General features: G+C 64.8%; 6 protein-coding genes across 6 annotated transcripts; 1 reads left to right on the plus strand and 5 right to left on the minus strand.

Annotated features, from left to right (window-relative positions):
• Positions 1-6: 6 nt before the first annotated feature.
• EMIHUDRAFT_121640 (hypothetical protein) lies at positions 7-2,806 on the minus strand (the record flags this gene model as incomplete). The annotated part of the gene is made up of 2 exons (XM_005756689.1): positions 7-2,685; positions 2,757-2,806. Coding segments are annotated over 2 exons (2,729 nt in total), but the record flags the coding sequence as incomplete, so codon positions are not given.
• A 426-nt stretch (positions 2,807-3,232) lies between these two features.
• Positions 3,233-3,694, minus strand: EMIHUDRAFT_47229 (hypothetical protein; the record flags this gene model as incomplete). Its single annotated transcript, XM_005756690.1, has 1 exon — positions 3,233-3,694. A coding segment is annotated over one exon (462 nt), but the record flags the coding sequence as incomplete, so codon positions are not given.
• A 310-nt stretch (positions 3,695-4,004) lies between these two features.
• On the minus strand, positions 4,005-4,538 carry EMIHUDRAFT_250590 (hypothetical protein; the record flags this gene model as incomplete). Its single annotated transcript, XM_005756691.1, has 1 exon — positions 4,005-4,538. One exon carries the CDS (start codon positions 4,536-4,538, stop codon positions 4,005-4,007), a length of 534 nt encoding a protein of 177 aa, XP_005756748.1.
• A 375-nt stretch (positions 4,539-4,913) lies between these two features.
• On the minus strand, positions 4,914-5,441 carry EMIHUDRAFT_57828 (hypothetical protein; the record flags this gene model as incomplete). The annotated part of the gene is made up of 2 exons (XM_005756692.1): positions 4,914-5,108; positions 5,199-5,441. Coding segments are annotated over 2 exons (438 nt in total), but the record flags the coding sequence as incomplete, so codon positions are not given.
• A 3,915-nt stretch (positions 5,442-9,356) lies between these two features.
• On the minus strand, positions 9,357-9,905 carry EMIHUDRAFT_250593 (hypothetical protein; the record flags this gene model as incomplete). Its single annotated transcript, XM_005756693.1, has 1 exon — positions 9,357-9,905. The coding sequence occupies one exon, from the start codon at positions 9,903-9,905 to the stop codon at positions 9,357-9,359; it is 549 nt and encodes a 182-aa protein (XP_005756750.1).
• A 1,289-nt stretch (positions 9,906-11,194) lies between these two features.
• Positions 11,195-13,449, plus strand: EMIHUDRAFT_446670 (hypothetical protein; the record flags this gene model as incomplete). The annotated part of the gene is made up of 4 exons (XM_005756694.1): positions 11,195-12,015; positions 12,365-12,425; positions 12,628-12,809; positions 13,223-13,449. Coding segments are annotated over exons 1-4 (1,251 nt in total), but the record flags the coding sequence as incomplete, so codon positions are not given.

A 13,449-nucleotide genomic window follows, 5' to 3' on the forward strand; every position in this document is an offset into this window, starting at 1 on the left:
GGGCACCCGCGCGACAGCCCGCGCGACAGCCCGCGCGACAGCCCGCGGGAGGGGCCCCGGACGGTGCCGCCCTCACCGGCGACCGCGCCGTCCTCGACGTCGGTCGCGGTGCCGCCCTCGCGAGAGAAGGTGCGGGAGAGACCTCGGTTGAGCGCCGCCGCCGAGCCTCCGATCATGCCTCGCGTGAGCGTGAGCGGGCCCGTCTGCGTTCGCGGGTTGGAGCACGAAAGCATTCCGCACACGCTCCACTTCTTAGCCGCCTCGCGCTCGGCCACCTCCGCCAGTGCGGCGGGGTCGATGGGGACGCGCTCGAGCTCGCGCTCGTGGTGCGAGACGACGCGCGCGAACAACACGATCAACATGCCCGTGAAGCCGATGAACATCAGGATCGACGCGGGAAAGTAGAAAGGGGCGACGGAGTCGTAAAAGTCGAGCGCGCGCTCGGCGTTGAGCACGGTGCGTTCCTCACCCGGGCACGCGACGAAGCCGACGGAGTCGAAGGCAGGACACGTTGTCGAACGCGTGTACCCGTCCGCCGGGCCGTAGTTGATGAATTGACACTGCTGGCAGGCCGTCGCATTCGTCTCATCGCTGATCCCCAGCTCAAAAGGTGCCAATTGGCCATCTGCTGTCCGGATGTAGAGCGACGGCGCCCCGAAGAGGGATGGCGCTGTCGGGTACCACTCCCCAGCGTCGCAGACCTCGTCATCGGCCACAAAGGCGGTGAAGACGAATCGCGCGATGGGCACGTAGAGGAATGACGCGCAAAACAGCAGCCCCGACATGGCGAGCTGGTTGGTCAGTGTGGCGGCGTCCTCGAGCCGCTTGCGGCCCGTCTCAAAGAGGCAGAGGGCGAGGAAAACAAAGCAGAAGGCCGAGAGCGAGAAGGCGATCACCTGCACCGCCACTGAGTAGAGCGGGTTGGCATCCTCCACGACCAGAGGACCGGGGCTGATATTCGATCCGTCCTGCGCCGGCGGCGCCCTCCGCGTGGCGTCGATGTACCGCCCAACGCCGATCAAGAAGAACCCGGCGCCGAGGATCGCCGTGCGGATCAGGTCCATCGGCGGGCGCGGCGCGCCGTAGCGGCTCCTCGCGGCGACGGCGGCGAGCGAGCGGGCGATGGAGGCGGTGTCCTTGCGCTTGTACCGCTCGGCTGTCAGCCTCAGCTTGAACTTGGCCTTGACCAAGGTGACGCGCAGCTGAAACCATCCGGCGGCCGCACGGACGAAGAGTGCGCCGCCAACCATCACCAGGCCGATCGTGTACGCCCAGGTGAAGACCTCGGGGGAGAGGTTGGGGTTTAGGAGAAGCAGGTCCTCGATCGGCACAGAGTAGGCGAGGAGGAAGCCGACGAGGGTGGTCCCCACGCCCGCGGTGATGGCGAAGAGCCAGAGCACATCGAAGGTGCTCTTGAAGAGCAGCAGCACGAGGAAGGATATGCAGAGCGGCGTGATGCACGCGAACACAAGGTAGAACCACGACCAGGGCAGGTCGGAGACCGTCTCGGCGAGATCCTCGAAGCCGAAAGACTCGGAAACCTCCGCAAGGCGAAGCGAGTTGAGCGTTTCCGTCCACCCGAGCACCGAGCCCCACGCGTCGCGGGCCGGCTTCGGAACCTCCGAGCTGAAGCACTTGAAGACGGCAACGTTGAGGCCGGTAAACTGCATCTGAGAGAAGAGGATCTCGAGAATAGAGCTCGAGAAAAGCATGCTCAGCGCGAAGGAGGAAGACGACATCCCCCTTCTGCCCCCGTCCCCTAGCCCCGCGCCCATCGCGCCGCTTCCGCCCGTGGCGGCGACAGTGCCACCGTCGCTCCCCCCCGCGTCCTCGTCGCTGGAGCTCCCACACGAGTCCTCGGACCCCGTCTCGTCGTCGGAATCGCCTCCCTCCTTCTCCTCCGCCGCCGCCTCCTCCGCCTCCTGCTTCTCCACCCCCTCCGCTGCCTCGTCCGCCCCCCCATTCTCATCCGAAGCCTCCGCCTCGCCCTTCCCACCTTGCTCCTCCTCGCCCTGCTCCTCCTCGCCCTGCTCCTCCTCGGCGCAAGCCAGGGCGCTGGCGGATCCTGTGACCCGCCCTAGCGTGGAGTGCTCCTCAGCCTCGGAGTCGGGCGAAGAGGCGAGCAGCCTCGCCGCCTCACTCGCCGCAGGGTGGTCGTCCTGCGCTGCCACGCTCTTGAGCAGCGCGTACAGCGCGCCGACAGAGCTGAGAGCCGGCTTGAGGACAGGGGGCGCAGGCGCCGGCGGCTCGCGTTCCTCCGGCTCCGCATCGAGCTCCGCAACACGCGCCTCTGCGGGCGGCGGGCACTCGTCGAGGAACGAGACGGAGCGCTTCTGCATCAGCCGCTGCACGCGCCTCCGCTCCTCCTCGCGATCAGCCGCCCGGTCTGAGGCTCCGCGGTTCAGACCCAACGCCCCGGTGCTGGCCCCGCTTGACTGGCGCTGGTTCTGGCGCCTCGTCTCGCGCTTCGCTTCCCGTGCCAGCCGCCTGCGCTTGATCCGCAGCTGCGCCGCCATCCACTCATCGTACGAGATGAGGCCGTCGCTGTCCACGTCGAGGTCATCGAAGGTCTTGCGCACCGCCTCAAAGGAGACGGGCTTCCCTGCCCGCTTGCCCGTGGCCTCCATCGATGCCTGGAACTCGCTCAGGTCGACAAAGCCATCGCCGTTGCGGTCCAGCTCCTCGCTGCGGGGCAGGTCGTGACGAGCTCAGCGGGGGAGCATGTGACGAGTGCAAGCTTGAGCGGGCCAGCTCACAATGCCCTCGAGTGGAGGTTCACCTCGTCCACCGTGAGCTCGTCCGCCATTGTGAGCAGCCGGCGTCTCTCGGCGGCAAGGGATATCACGTGCGCAAAAGAATTTCACCTCCACTCCCTCGCACAACACTGGGCACGGGACTGGCGCGCACTGGCACTAGCACAGGTACACAAAAGAATTTTACTACCCCACAACACTAGGCACGGTACTGGTGCGCAAGAATTTGGGGCAGATTTAATGACATTTGAGGTGAGGTTCACAAGAGACACACACAGCTAGCCAATCATGGTCGGCATCTCGACCCAGCGGTAGGCATTTGCCGCGTCGATCTCGCTCTCCCTCCTCTCCCGCCGCGCCTCCTGGAGCGCGTTCCGAATCTCCCTCCTCGCGCGCCGCGAGGTTGGCCGAACCCGCCTCATCACGCTGCTGGAGAACTTGTTCCGATCGCGGCGCTGCGCTCCAAAGGGATCGGTGCCGATCCGCACGCGCCGCACATAGCTCAGCTTGGGGAAATTCTGCTCGAGGTACATGGCGCCCTCGGCAAGAATGCGCGCCTGCTGCGGCGCCTCGCCATACCCTGCAAAGATTCGATCGACAACGGTCATGCCGTCACCGACGACGACGCCAAAGGGGGCGAAGCCCATGCCGTCGAGGTTGACGTTGCGATTTAGATTAACGAAGAGCTGTGTGTTCCTGCTGCGCAGGCCCGACGAGGCGAAGGAGACAAGCCCGCGATCATTGCTCTTGAGCACAGGGTCGTCCGGGATGGTGCGGTTCGTCCACCGGGCGGAGATGTCCGGCCTCGGGTGGATCCCAAATTGCACAATAAAGTTTTTGACCACGCGGAAGAAACTCGTACCTGTGTAGAAGTCAGCCTCGAGGAGCTCCTTGAAGCGGGCCGCACCGTTCGGCGCCCAGTCTGGATGCACCTCAACCTCGAAGGAGGCGGACTGGCCCCTCGGAAGAGAGCAGTAGAAGGTCACACCATATGTGTCGGAGGGCATGTGGTGGATCGTCGGTAGCTTAGGGACAGCGGGAGGGGAAGGCTGCGATGCGTTTACATGCTGGTTTTAAAGTTGTGGCGCGTTGTTGCGCTTGAGCGCTTGACCCACCAAGAGCAAAGGCTGGGAAGGGTACGTTTTGGGTACGGGTCTTCGAGGGTCTGGGATATTTTAGCAGACTGTTGGCAGAGCGGTGTTTGCGTATTTTTTGCTACGAACGAGTGCGAGAGGTGTCCAGTGATCTTCTTCACTCAGATACATACGTACGTACGTACGATCGATCGATCGTCGGTCGGCGTCGCCCGCCGCCGCCCGCCTTGCTGCGGGCAGTGTGCACCATCTCCGTCCGCCGGCCACGCGATCCCGGCATCCCGCAAAGCGCCGCGCCCGGCCCTCGCCCAGCCGCTCGAAAGGCGAGCTCGCAGATGTCGTGGTTGAAGCCAAGCAGCTTGAGCACGTCGGCGGTGAAGAGGTACTGGATCAGCATGAAGGGCAGGTAGCTCGTCGTGAGGAAGAAGACGGAGAGCTGCAGCCACGTGCCGGCCATCTTCTTGTTGTCCGAGCCGAGCGCCTGCCCGACCAGCGCGTTGAGCACCTGGTTGAAGGCGAGCGGAGGCACGATCAGGATGTTGACCACCATGTCGGAGAGCGACGCCGCGGCGAGGTACTCCTCCCCGGAGTACGGGCGGTCAAAGAAGACGCCGGTCGTCGCGTTGGTGAGGTGGCCGACAAAGGCGGTGTCTGTGGAGGCCATGCCGATCCGGCACACGAAGCCCACCATGGGCCAGCCGAGCATGAACATAGTACTGTGAGAGAGGCCTCCTAGAAATCGTCATAAACAAAGGACCAAAGGCACAGCATACAGCCGTCACCGCGACACGAGTCACGACCCACAGCTGTCGCGCCCCGGCGTGGGCTTACTTTAGTCTAAGATAGCAGCGCGGCGGCCACGAACCGAGGACCAGCGCTACCGAAAGAGCCGTTCAATTTCGCTCGCTCGCGGTCGCTTTCGGCCCGCCACCTTGAAGGGAAGGTCCGCTATTCCGAGCTCGAGCCTCGCATCGTTGACTCGCTCCCGCAAGCCGTCCGGCACGTGCTTGGCCGACTTGAGCTTTGCTGCCGCGAGCTGGAAGAGCGTGGGGCGCTCAGGAACTGCTCCGCCGGCATAGGCAATCGTCCACCGGCGCGCCTCACGCATGTACTTGTCGCGCTCGTACAGGAACGCGTGGCCGGCGTCAGAGCGAACGACGTTGATGACATCAGCGCACGGAGTGCGCATCAAGGAAACGATGCACATGACGGTCGTGGCAACCGTGAGTGCGGGGCTCCAGCCGGAAGAGAGGAAGTTTCCCTCGAACCGGACACCAACGCGAAAGTTGGCCCCAACGCCATAGATGGATATAGCCCCGACGCCGTCGAAGCCGCGGCGGAGGGACTGCACGACATTCGGGTGGAAAATCCGTGTGACGAACGCCACTGCCGGCGGCTTCCACGGATATTGGTTGGGGATCTTGATGTCCAGATGAAAGGTGCCGCCCTGGTACGGCGAGCCAGGCGGGCCAGCCAACGTTGCTTGCCAATGCATGATGTCCTCGCCAATCGGGCCGATCGAGAGAATGGGGCCGGCGCTCGAAACGTCGGGATTGGCCGGCAGATCCCGCAGCTCTTTCTCTACACGGCGAGTAGTCCCATGCCACCGAGAGGCCGCCGGTCGCTCCGCCATCGTGATGTTGGCGTCCGGCGCCGAGGTCGAGCAGCGAATAAAGAATTCGTGCTACCTGCACTCCAAGTGCTCCCATCCCTCCCTTGGGTTGTCTGTTTTCTTTCTTTTTCCAAGTGCTCCAAGTGCACAGCGCGCGGGTGACATCGCTAAAAAGCCCTTGCGAGACACCGGATCCAACCGTACACCCACGCCGTGGTAGAGACTCACTCACCGTCCGCATCCATCGTGTACACCATCAGCTGGGAAAGCAGCCCGCCGGCGTCCGACTCGCCGCCCTCTTTGCGGAACCCGAGCCGCTCGTAGAACGGCACCGCGTTGGCGCTGCTGTTGGCCGTCACACGCCTGACGCTCTCCTCCTCGAAGCGGAAGTGGAGCTCTCCCCACAGGCGTTTGCCAATGCCGGCCCCGGAACGTTCGACATACATGTGGCGCACGTGGCTCAGTGGGGCGCCAGCCTCGGCGCCAAGCGGCCTCTTTCGCGCCGCGAAGCCGACAATCGCGCCGTCCATCACGCACACGAACGCCTCAACCGCCCCGCCCTGCAGCTCGCCTAGGATGGCCGCTTCGCCAAGGATGTCCTCAAAGAGCGTGGAGCGCCCCACCGGAGTGAAGCCGGAGGTGTCAATCTGGGCGGAAGCGACACGCACGCACATCGCGCTGATGGTGGCGGCGTCCGAGATGGCGGCGGGCCGGATGCTGCAGCCCGGGCCACCCGGCGCGGCGGCGGCTGAGGTGGCTGCCCTTCCGTGGTCGCCCTCGCGCGGGGGGGGCTCCAGCCCGAGTGCGCGGCCGCGCTCGATGAGCTCCTGCGGGATCGAGCCTTGCAGCATGGACAGCGGCACACCGCGCTCGAACGCCTCGCCCACGGTGACAGAGCCGACACGCGAATCGTGCGCCGCGAGCGCTTCCGGGCTGAGCGCGCCGATGCTGATCACCGTGTCGGTCGCTGCCTCCGCCATCGTGAATCGCCAGCGTGGTCTCGCGCCAAAACAGCCTCAGGGAAAAAGAATTACATGGCGTGAGTGTGAGGTGACGAAATGCATGTCTCAGATTTCGCCTCTCTCATGCATTCCCCGGCACAACCGCGGCGTCAAAACAGGATCTGGGCCAGCGTCTCTCTCAGACGCAGCTCGTCCCCCGTCGGAGCGCTCCATGGCTGGCCTCTAGGCTGGCCTGAGAGGTCCCGCGCGCACCCCATTTCACGCGGCTGAGCACAGCTTGAGGTGTCTCGAGCACCAGCCGCCCCTCGCTGCTTCGGCTCCGCGCGCATGCGTGCCTGCTCCGCGTTGGGCGGCTGTGCTGGTCTTGACCTGCCCTGCCGCGAGGCCGCTGGGGGAGCGGGCGCCGCGCTCGCCGCAGGTGCGTTATTGTGGCCGCTCAAACGCGCCTTCCCTTGGCCGCCCAGACGCCCCCGCCGCCGATTGTTGCCACCGGCCCACGGATCGCGTGCCCAGTCGGAGCGGCCGCAGGTGCAGGCCGGCGCTTGGGTGGCCTCTTGAAGGCGCTGGCGCGGCGGGAGCAGGCAAGGTTGAGCCGCAACACCGTCGGCGAGGGCGCGCCGCCGCCTCCGCCGGGCTGCACCACCAAAGCAGCGGCGAGTTGCACTGCCAGGGCGGGGTTGAGGTGCACGCACGAGGGCTGACGGGAACATGTTTTGGTATCAACGCGGCGCGCGTCGCATACACACACACATACTCACTCACAGAGGTTGGCCGAAAAAAATTCTTTTTCAATTTTTTCGAGCCCGGCTTTTCACTGAAAAGGGCTCCGATGGCCTCTCCGCCGTCGATGAGCCACCCCGAGACAATTTACCCCGCTCCCGCGTCTTACGAGAGGGCGCAGGCCGCCCTCGCCGCCCTCGACACCGCGCGCGAGTCGCTCCGCTGCTCCGAGTACTCCGAGGCTGACCAACGGACGGGTGAATTGCTTGTCGCTCCCACCAGCGCCGAGCTCGCGCGCCCGCCGCAAAGCCCGCGAAGCTCCGCCACGCGCTCTCGCCGCCACGCCCGCGGCCCGCCCCATCGCACGTCCACACGCGCATCCGGTCTGCGACTCGCCCGTCACAGCGCTCTGCTGGCTGGCGAATGAGCTGGGGACGACGCGGCCGGAGCGGGGGACGCTCGCGGCGATCCGGGCGGTGCTGGAGAAGCTCGATCGGCCGGACGTCTTCCGGAGAGACCAGGTTCACCTCCCTCCCCGAACCGCCGCTCCTCACCGCCTCGGGCTCTCCTCTCCTCCTCTCGGCTGCATATACCTCACCGTGAGACACACCCACCACCGCCGGGGGAACACACACGCACAGACCGGCTCGGGCTCTCCTCTCCTCCCCTCGGCTGCTGCGCGGCTCCGCCCCACCGCCGCGCCGTCGCCACCGCTCCTCCACCGCCGCGCTCCTCTGCCGCCGCGCTCCTCTGCCGCCGCGCCTGCCGCCCCACCACCTCTCGTGTTGCACGAGGCTCCCTGCCGCCCCACCAGCTCTCGTGTGTTGCACGAGGCTCCGTGTTGCACAAAGGGCCTGTGGTGTCTCACAGCGGCGGCTAGAGTCCTCCTACGGGAATGTACGTAAGACTAAGAGCCACATACTAAGGGCGTAGACCTTACACATACACTGAAAAAACCCTTGCCGCCGAGGCAAGGTTCCTGCTCCAGCAACAGTGGCTCCCGTACACGCTCTCGAGCTCGTCGACGACGGCCACCAACAGTACGTGCTGCTGCTCGCTGGTCGCTCTGCGCTGCTGCTCCTGCTGCTGCTTCGCCTGGGCCTGCTGTGCTACGCACGCAAGGCAGTGGCGTCGGTCCTCGGACGCTTGCCTCTGTTTGGCCTTGAACGAAGCAGCCGGGAGCCACTCGCCGCAGCCGCCGCCGCATCTCAGCACCCCCAACCTGGTTTGTGGAGCTCCCGCACATTTTCTGACAGAGACCTGGCCGTTCTGACAGCGTTCTGACAGCGTTCTGACAGCGTTCTGACAACGTTCTGGACAGCGCAAATCCTCCCCTCTCTTAACAGCTCAGGGGTGCTGACATTCCCAGTTGCCCCGCTCCTTCCCTCTTCCTGTCTTGAAGTCTCCCTCCGAGCCACGGACGGACTTGAGCACTTGAGCACTTGATAGGGTCGATTCCGCATGGTACGGGACCCCTCGATCGTCTCGCCCTCCCTCACTGGTGTGTTCATTGGGGGGGGGGGGGTCATAACAAACACGGTACAGGATCGAGGTGCACGCTGCCAAAGCAGTGTCGTCCCCCCTCTCCCCGACGGCGATGGCGGTGTGACCGATCGAGCTACAAGAGGAACTTGTTCTGCAGGCAGGCAGGATCCAGAACTAATCAACACACACAGCACGTCCTGCCAAGCGCCAAGGAAGGCGACACTGCACTGAATAGAGGACAGCGATGACAGTGTTGGTTACAGCAGATAGATTCCTCAATTCTCTCCACTACAAAAAAAGTCCGATGGGGAACCGACATCATGGCCCCGAATGCCGTACTCTCTAGGTAAGGTGCGGGAGCTCCACAAACCAGGTTCCCCATGCCGCTCAAGGTAGGGGCCTCCATGCCGCTCACGGCAGAGGCGTCGTCACACCACCGCGATTCGGTGGGGTGCGTGCTGTCTGCTTGCTTTGGACAGCAATGCCGGCCAGCATCGAGGAGAGCCACTCACTGCCCGAGTGGGAGCTTACACGTAGAGCGAGCATGTGTGCCTGGCGGTATGCGCTGGATGTCTTGCCATGCGACTTTGGCGGTGGAACGAGACACGTACGTCACCAACCTCGTCCTCGAGCAGGCGTTTACCCTACTGAGCCTAAAGTCTTCACTCTGCTAAGTAAGGCTTCCCCCCCGCGTTGTGTACCCCCGATTGGAGCTCCACAGCTCCACAAACTACGCTCGGCCCTCCACGTAGAGCGACCGATCCGCTTGGTCAGCCTCTGAATGGCAGCCGCCAGGGCCCTCGAACGAGTACTCGCCACTCCGGCTGCGGTTGTAGGCGGATTCGTATGCGGTGCGGAAGCCAGCGCGATGAAAGTCTTTGATCATCGTCTCCGCGTCCCACGCATTTTGATGTGCCAGCCCTGTTCCTCCAAGCTGGTCTGGTTGGTGTGAGACGGAGAGAAAATCTGACCGCAGCAGTTCAAAAGGGGTCCAATTGTGCCCGCTATGCTGGATGCGACGCCGGCGTTGGAAGAGGCTGAAGTTGTTGTCGCCGGCGAGATAATGCTGCATCGTCACCCGCGGGTTGGGCGTGATGACCCGCAGAAAACCTCCAGGGAGCAGCACGCGATGGAACTCCTTGAAAATACGAGGCGAAACGTGCATGGGCGTGTGCTCCATCGTGTGCGACGCATAGATCGCGCCAACAGAGTCATCAGGGAGGGGCAACCCTTTGAAGTTGGCGAAGTACACCACATAGTCTGCCCATTCCTTCACCATGTCAACCGTCTTCCATTTCCGATGGTCGACAGCTGTGCACCGTGCCCAATTTGGCCCAGGCCCGATTACAAGATTGATCGAGCGAGGCAGCATCGTCCCTCCCGCTCTACCCCTGAATGTTTGCTTCTGTCCCACGGGAGCGGCCTGCGTTGGGCCAAAGAAGAGCAACGACGAAAGGACGATGAGGCGCATTAGCGGGGCAGGAGCGCGCAGCTAAAGTGAGTGCTAGGGGCTCCTCGATCCTGCCTCGAGCGATCCCCTTTGCTCACGATCAAAAAAGAACGCGGGCTGAGCGGTGGTGCCCTCGGCCGAGTCCTTCTGCTGCGCCTCGCCCATGATCGTGTCGGCCGTCTCCGTCTCGTGCACGATGGCGTCCGAGCGCAAAGCCGCGAGCGGCGTCGGCAGGAGGTTGGTCGCGAGGAGTCCAGCGCGGCGCCCGCGCCTACTTGGCCTGTCCAAGGGTTTCCTCGCCCCTCTGTTTCCATTCCGTGTTTCCTGCTAGTTTCCCTAGAGCCCCCTCTATTTCCCGGGCTCTGAGCCGAGTCTGAGGCTGGCGTTTGGGCGGCCCCAAAAGCCAAATCGGCAAAATCGGCAAAATACCGGGGTATTTTGCGGGTACCTGGAAAACCCCCGGGTATACCTAGAAAATACCCGGGTAGTTTGCCGATTTCCTAAATTTTGCCCCAGAAGTGCCAGATTTTGCCCCAGACCAGCTCTCAGTACTCAGACTCAGGGCTGAGGGAGGGTGTAGAGGATGTAGAGTGTAGAGCGCTGTAGAGCTGTAGAGATGTAGAGCGCTCTGGGGCGCTGTAGAGCTGTAGAGCTCTACATTCGGCGCGGGACAGAGCGATGCAGATGTAGAGCGATGTAGAGCGCGATTTTGCTGTAGAGTTTGTTGTAGAGGCTCTACAGCCAAACCGCCGGGGCGGGGTGGGGTTGGGAGAGGAGACGGCAGTGAGCGGCGGCGATCGGTGGCCAGCGGGCACGCGGCGACCGAGCGCGACGCGCACCAGCTCAAGACGTCGCGCGAGGGTGTCGTCCCTGCGGTGGCACACGAGGGGATGAGCGGCGGCCGGTCTCGGCGCCGACAGCGCGTGCGAGGAGAGCGGAGGCGGCAGAGGGCGGGCGAAGAGGCAGAGGGCGTTACCCTGTGTGGCGGGCGGCAGTCCAGAGTTCACCCGGAAGCTCCAGACTTCACCCACAGGGCCACACCTACCTGTGTCCTCCTTGCGTCGGTTTCAGACGACTGTAAAAAAACTTCGATCAAGGCAAGGGTCCTGTGGCACTCGTTGACGACGCGAGGACTTAGCTCACGGCCTGCGGCGCTATGCAGGCCGACGCCTCCGTGCCGTGGATTTCACACCTTTTCAGGACGGGCGAGGCGCTCGCGCTGCAGGCGCTCGCGAGCGACTACACCGTCTCGCTGCAGCACGACGCGTGCGGAAGCAGCGTCGAGCACTCTATCCGCGACGCCGAGGGCGAGAAGCTCGGGCCGTCGTTCCGGTACAAGGTGCTCGGGGTGTTCGGAGTCGAGGGCCGCTGCGTGGCGTTTGCGCCGCACCACACGCCCGGCACGCTTGTTCTCGCCTTTCGCGGCACACGCGTCGACAGCAACGCCGCCTCGAGGCCGGGCCGCGGGCAGGCGGCGCCGCCGTCCGAGGACATCAAGGCGCTGCTCAACTCGTCGATGGTGGGCGTCAAGTGGCTTCCGGACGCGGCGATGCGCGTGCACGCCGGCGTGCACCGCCACCACGCCGACTTGTGGGACGCTGAGCACTCGACGCGCGGCTCCTCCCTCCGGTTGGACCAGCTCGGCGAGGGCCTTGGCGGCTGGCTCGCTGGGCTGTGTGGCGCGGACGCGCCGCAGCAGATCGTCTTCGTCGGCCTGTCGCTGGGCGCGGCGCTGGCGCAGATGTCCGCCCTCCGCCTCGCGAGCGAGCAGCCGCAGCTCGCGGCGCGCACCAGCGTCCTCGGCCTGGGCAGCTTTCAGTTTGCCAACGCGGATGTCGGCCGGCTGTTTGAGTCGCTGTACGGGGAGCGGGCGGCGCAGCTGGTCACCGCTCGCCGCATGCCCGCCCGCCCTCCGCCGCAGGTTGGCTGGTGGGTCCAGGAGCCTAGAAGCGGAATGCGCGTTCCTGTCTCCCAACCAGCACTCGAGAGGACACGTAGTCAACTGCACTCCGCTGTGTTCCGCTGCCTTCACACAAAAACACAACCACGGACCCAAGACGCACAAGCTCAGACAGTCGAGACAGGGATAGACAGCATCGACAGTCAGAAGTCAGCGCTGGGTCCCAGGAAGGCGAATGCGATGACGGCCTCTAGTGCGAGCTCTAGCTAGTGAGCGCTACTACACTGCCTTCACTGTCTTCTACCCCGGTGTATTCACGCGGTGCTCCGAATACGCCGCACAGCCGCCCTCCCGCCCTCATGTCGGCGTATCCACCACGCAGGTCCAGGAGCCGCCGCGCGATGACGAGGCCCAGGCGGAGGCGCTCGTCGCCGCCGCGGTTCGCCGAACCTAGAAGCCGGATCCGGAGTCTGGTCTCCCAACTAGCGCTCGAGAGCACGGACTCGGGCTTTCAAATTGCTGATTTCGACAACTCATCCTTCTCCGCTGCCATCGTCTGTACTCGTATCTCCCGCGTATTCACGCGGCGCTCTGAAGACTCTGCACGACACCGTCCTCCCGCCCCGAGGTCGTGTGTGTTCCATCACGCAGGTCGCCGACGCCTCCTCTGGCGCCGCGCCGCGCCGCCGGATGCGAGGGATGCGCCCCCCCTCCTCGGGCGCCGGCCGCGCCGCTGCGGCGGAGGAGCCGTCGGAGCACGAGGTGCGCTCCTCGCTCGGCTCGAGGACGAGGGCGGCGGAGGTGCTGGCGCGCGCCGAGCTCGCGCGCGGCTGGCTCGCCGACCGTAGAAGCGGAAGACGGGCGTTCTACTGTCGTCCCACGGGAGCTCGGGAGGACAGTTCCGGGACACTTCCCACGGGCGCTGGGAGGACACGTGTGGAGGACACGTATTCAACTGCACTCGCCCGTATTCAGCCGGACTCCTTGTACTCGTAGCCGTTGCACTCCGCTCGGCACGAGACCCATCTCTCCCCAGATCTCCCCCGATCTCCCCAGATCTCGTGCACTCCCGTGGTGCGCTGAATGCTCGGCACGAGACCCATCTCTCCCCAGATCTCCCTAGATCTCCCCAGATCTCCCCAGATCTCGTGCACTCCCCGTGGTGCGCTGAATGCTCGGCACGAGACCCGTGCTCCCGCCGCAAGTGCCCCACACGCCCCGTCAGCGGCGCACACCCGCACGGTAGGCTTGCCGTCGACCCAATCACCGCCGCGTTTGGGGAGACCGTGCCCCTCCACGGCATCCTGTTTTTGCGCGCCGACGTCGCCGACGAGTGCGACGACGCCTCCGCGCACGAGGCGGCGGCGCAGCCGCTCCCTGCCCGCGCGGGCGGGCTGGTTGCTCCGCCGACGGCGCTCGCCGCGCTCATGGCTGGGCGGATGGCCAAGCAGCACGCTCTCCGCCTCGACTACC

This window comes from Emiliania huxleyi (genome assembly GCF_000372725.1).
Source record: "Emiliania huxleyi CCMP1516 unplaced genomic scaffold EMIHUscaffold_952, whole genome shotgun sequence".
Lineage (NCBI taxonomy): Eukaryota > Haptophyta > Isochrysidales > Noelaerhabdaceae > Emiliania > Emiliania huxleyi.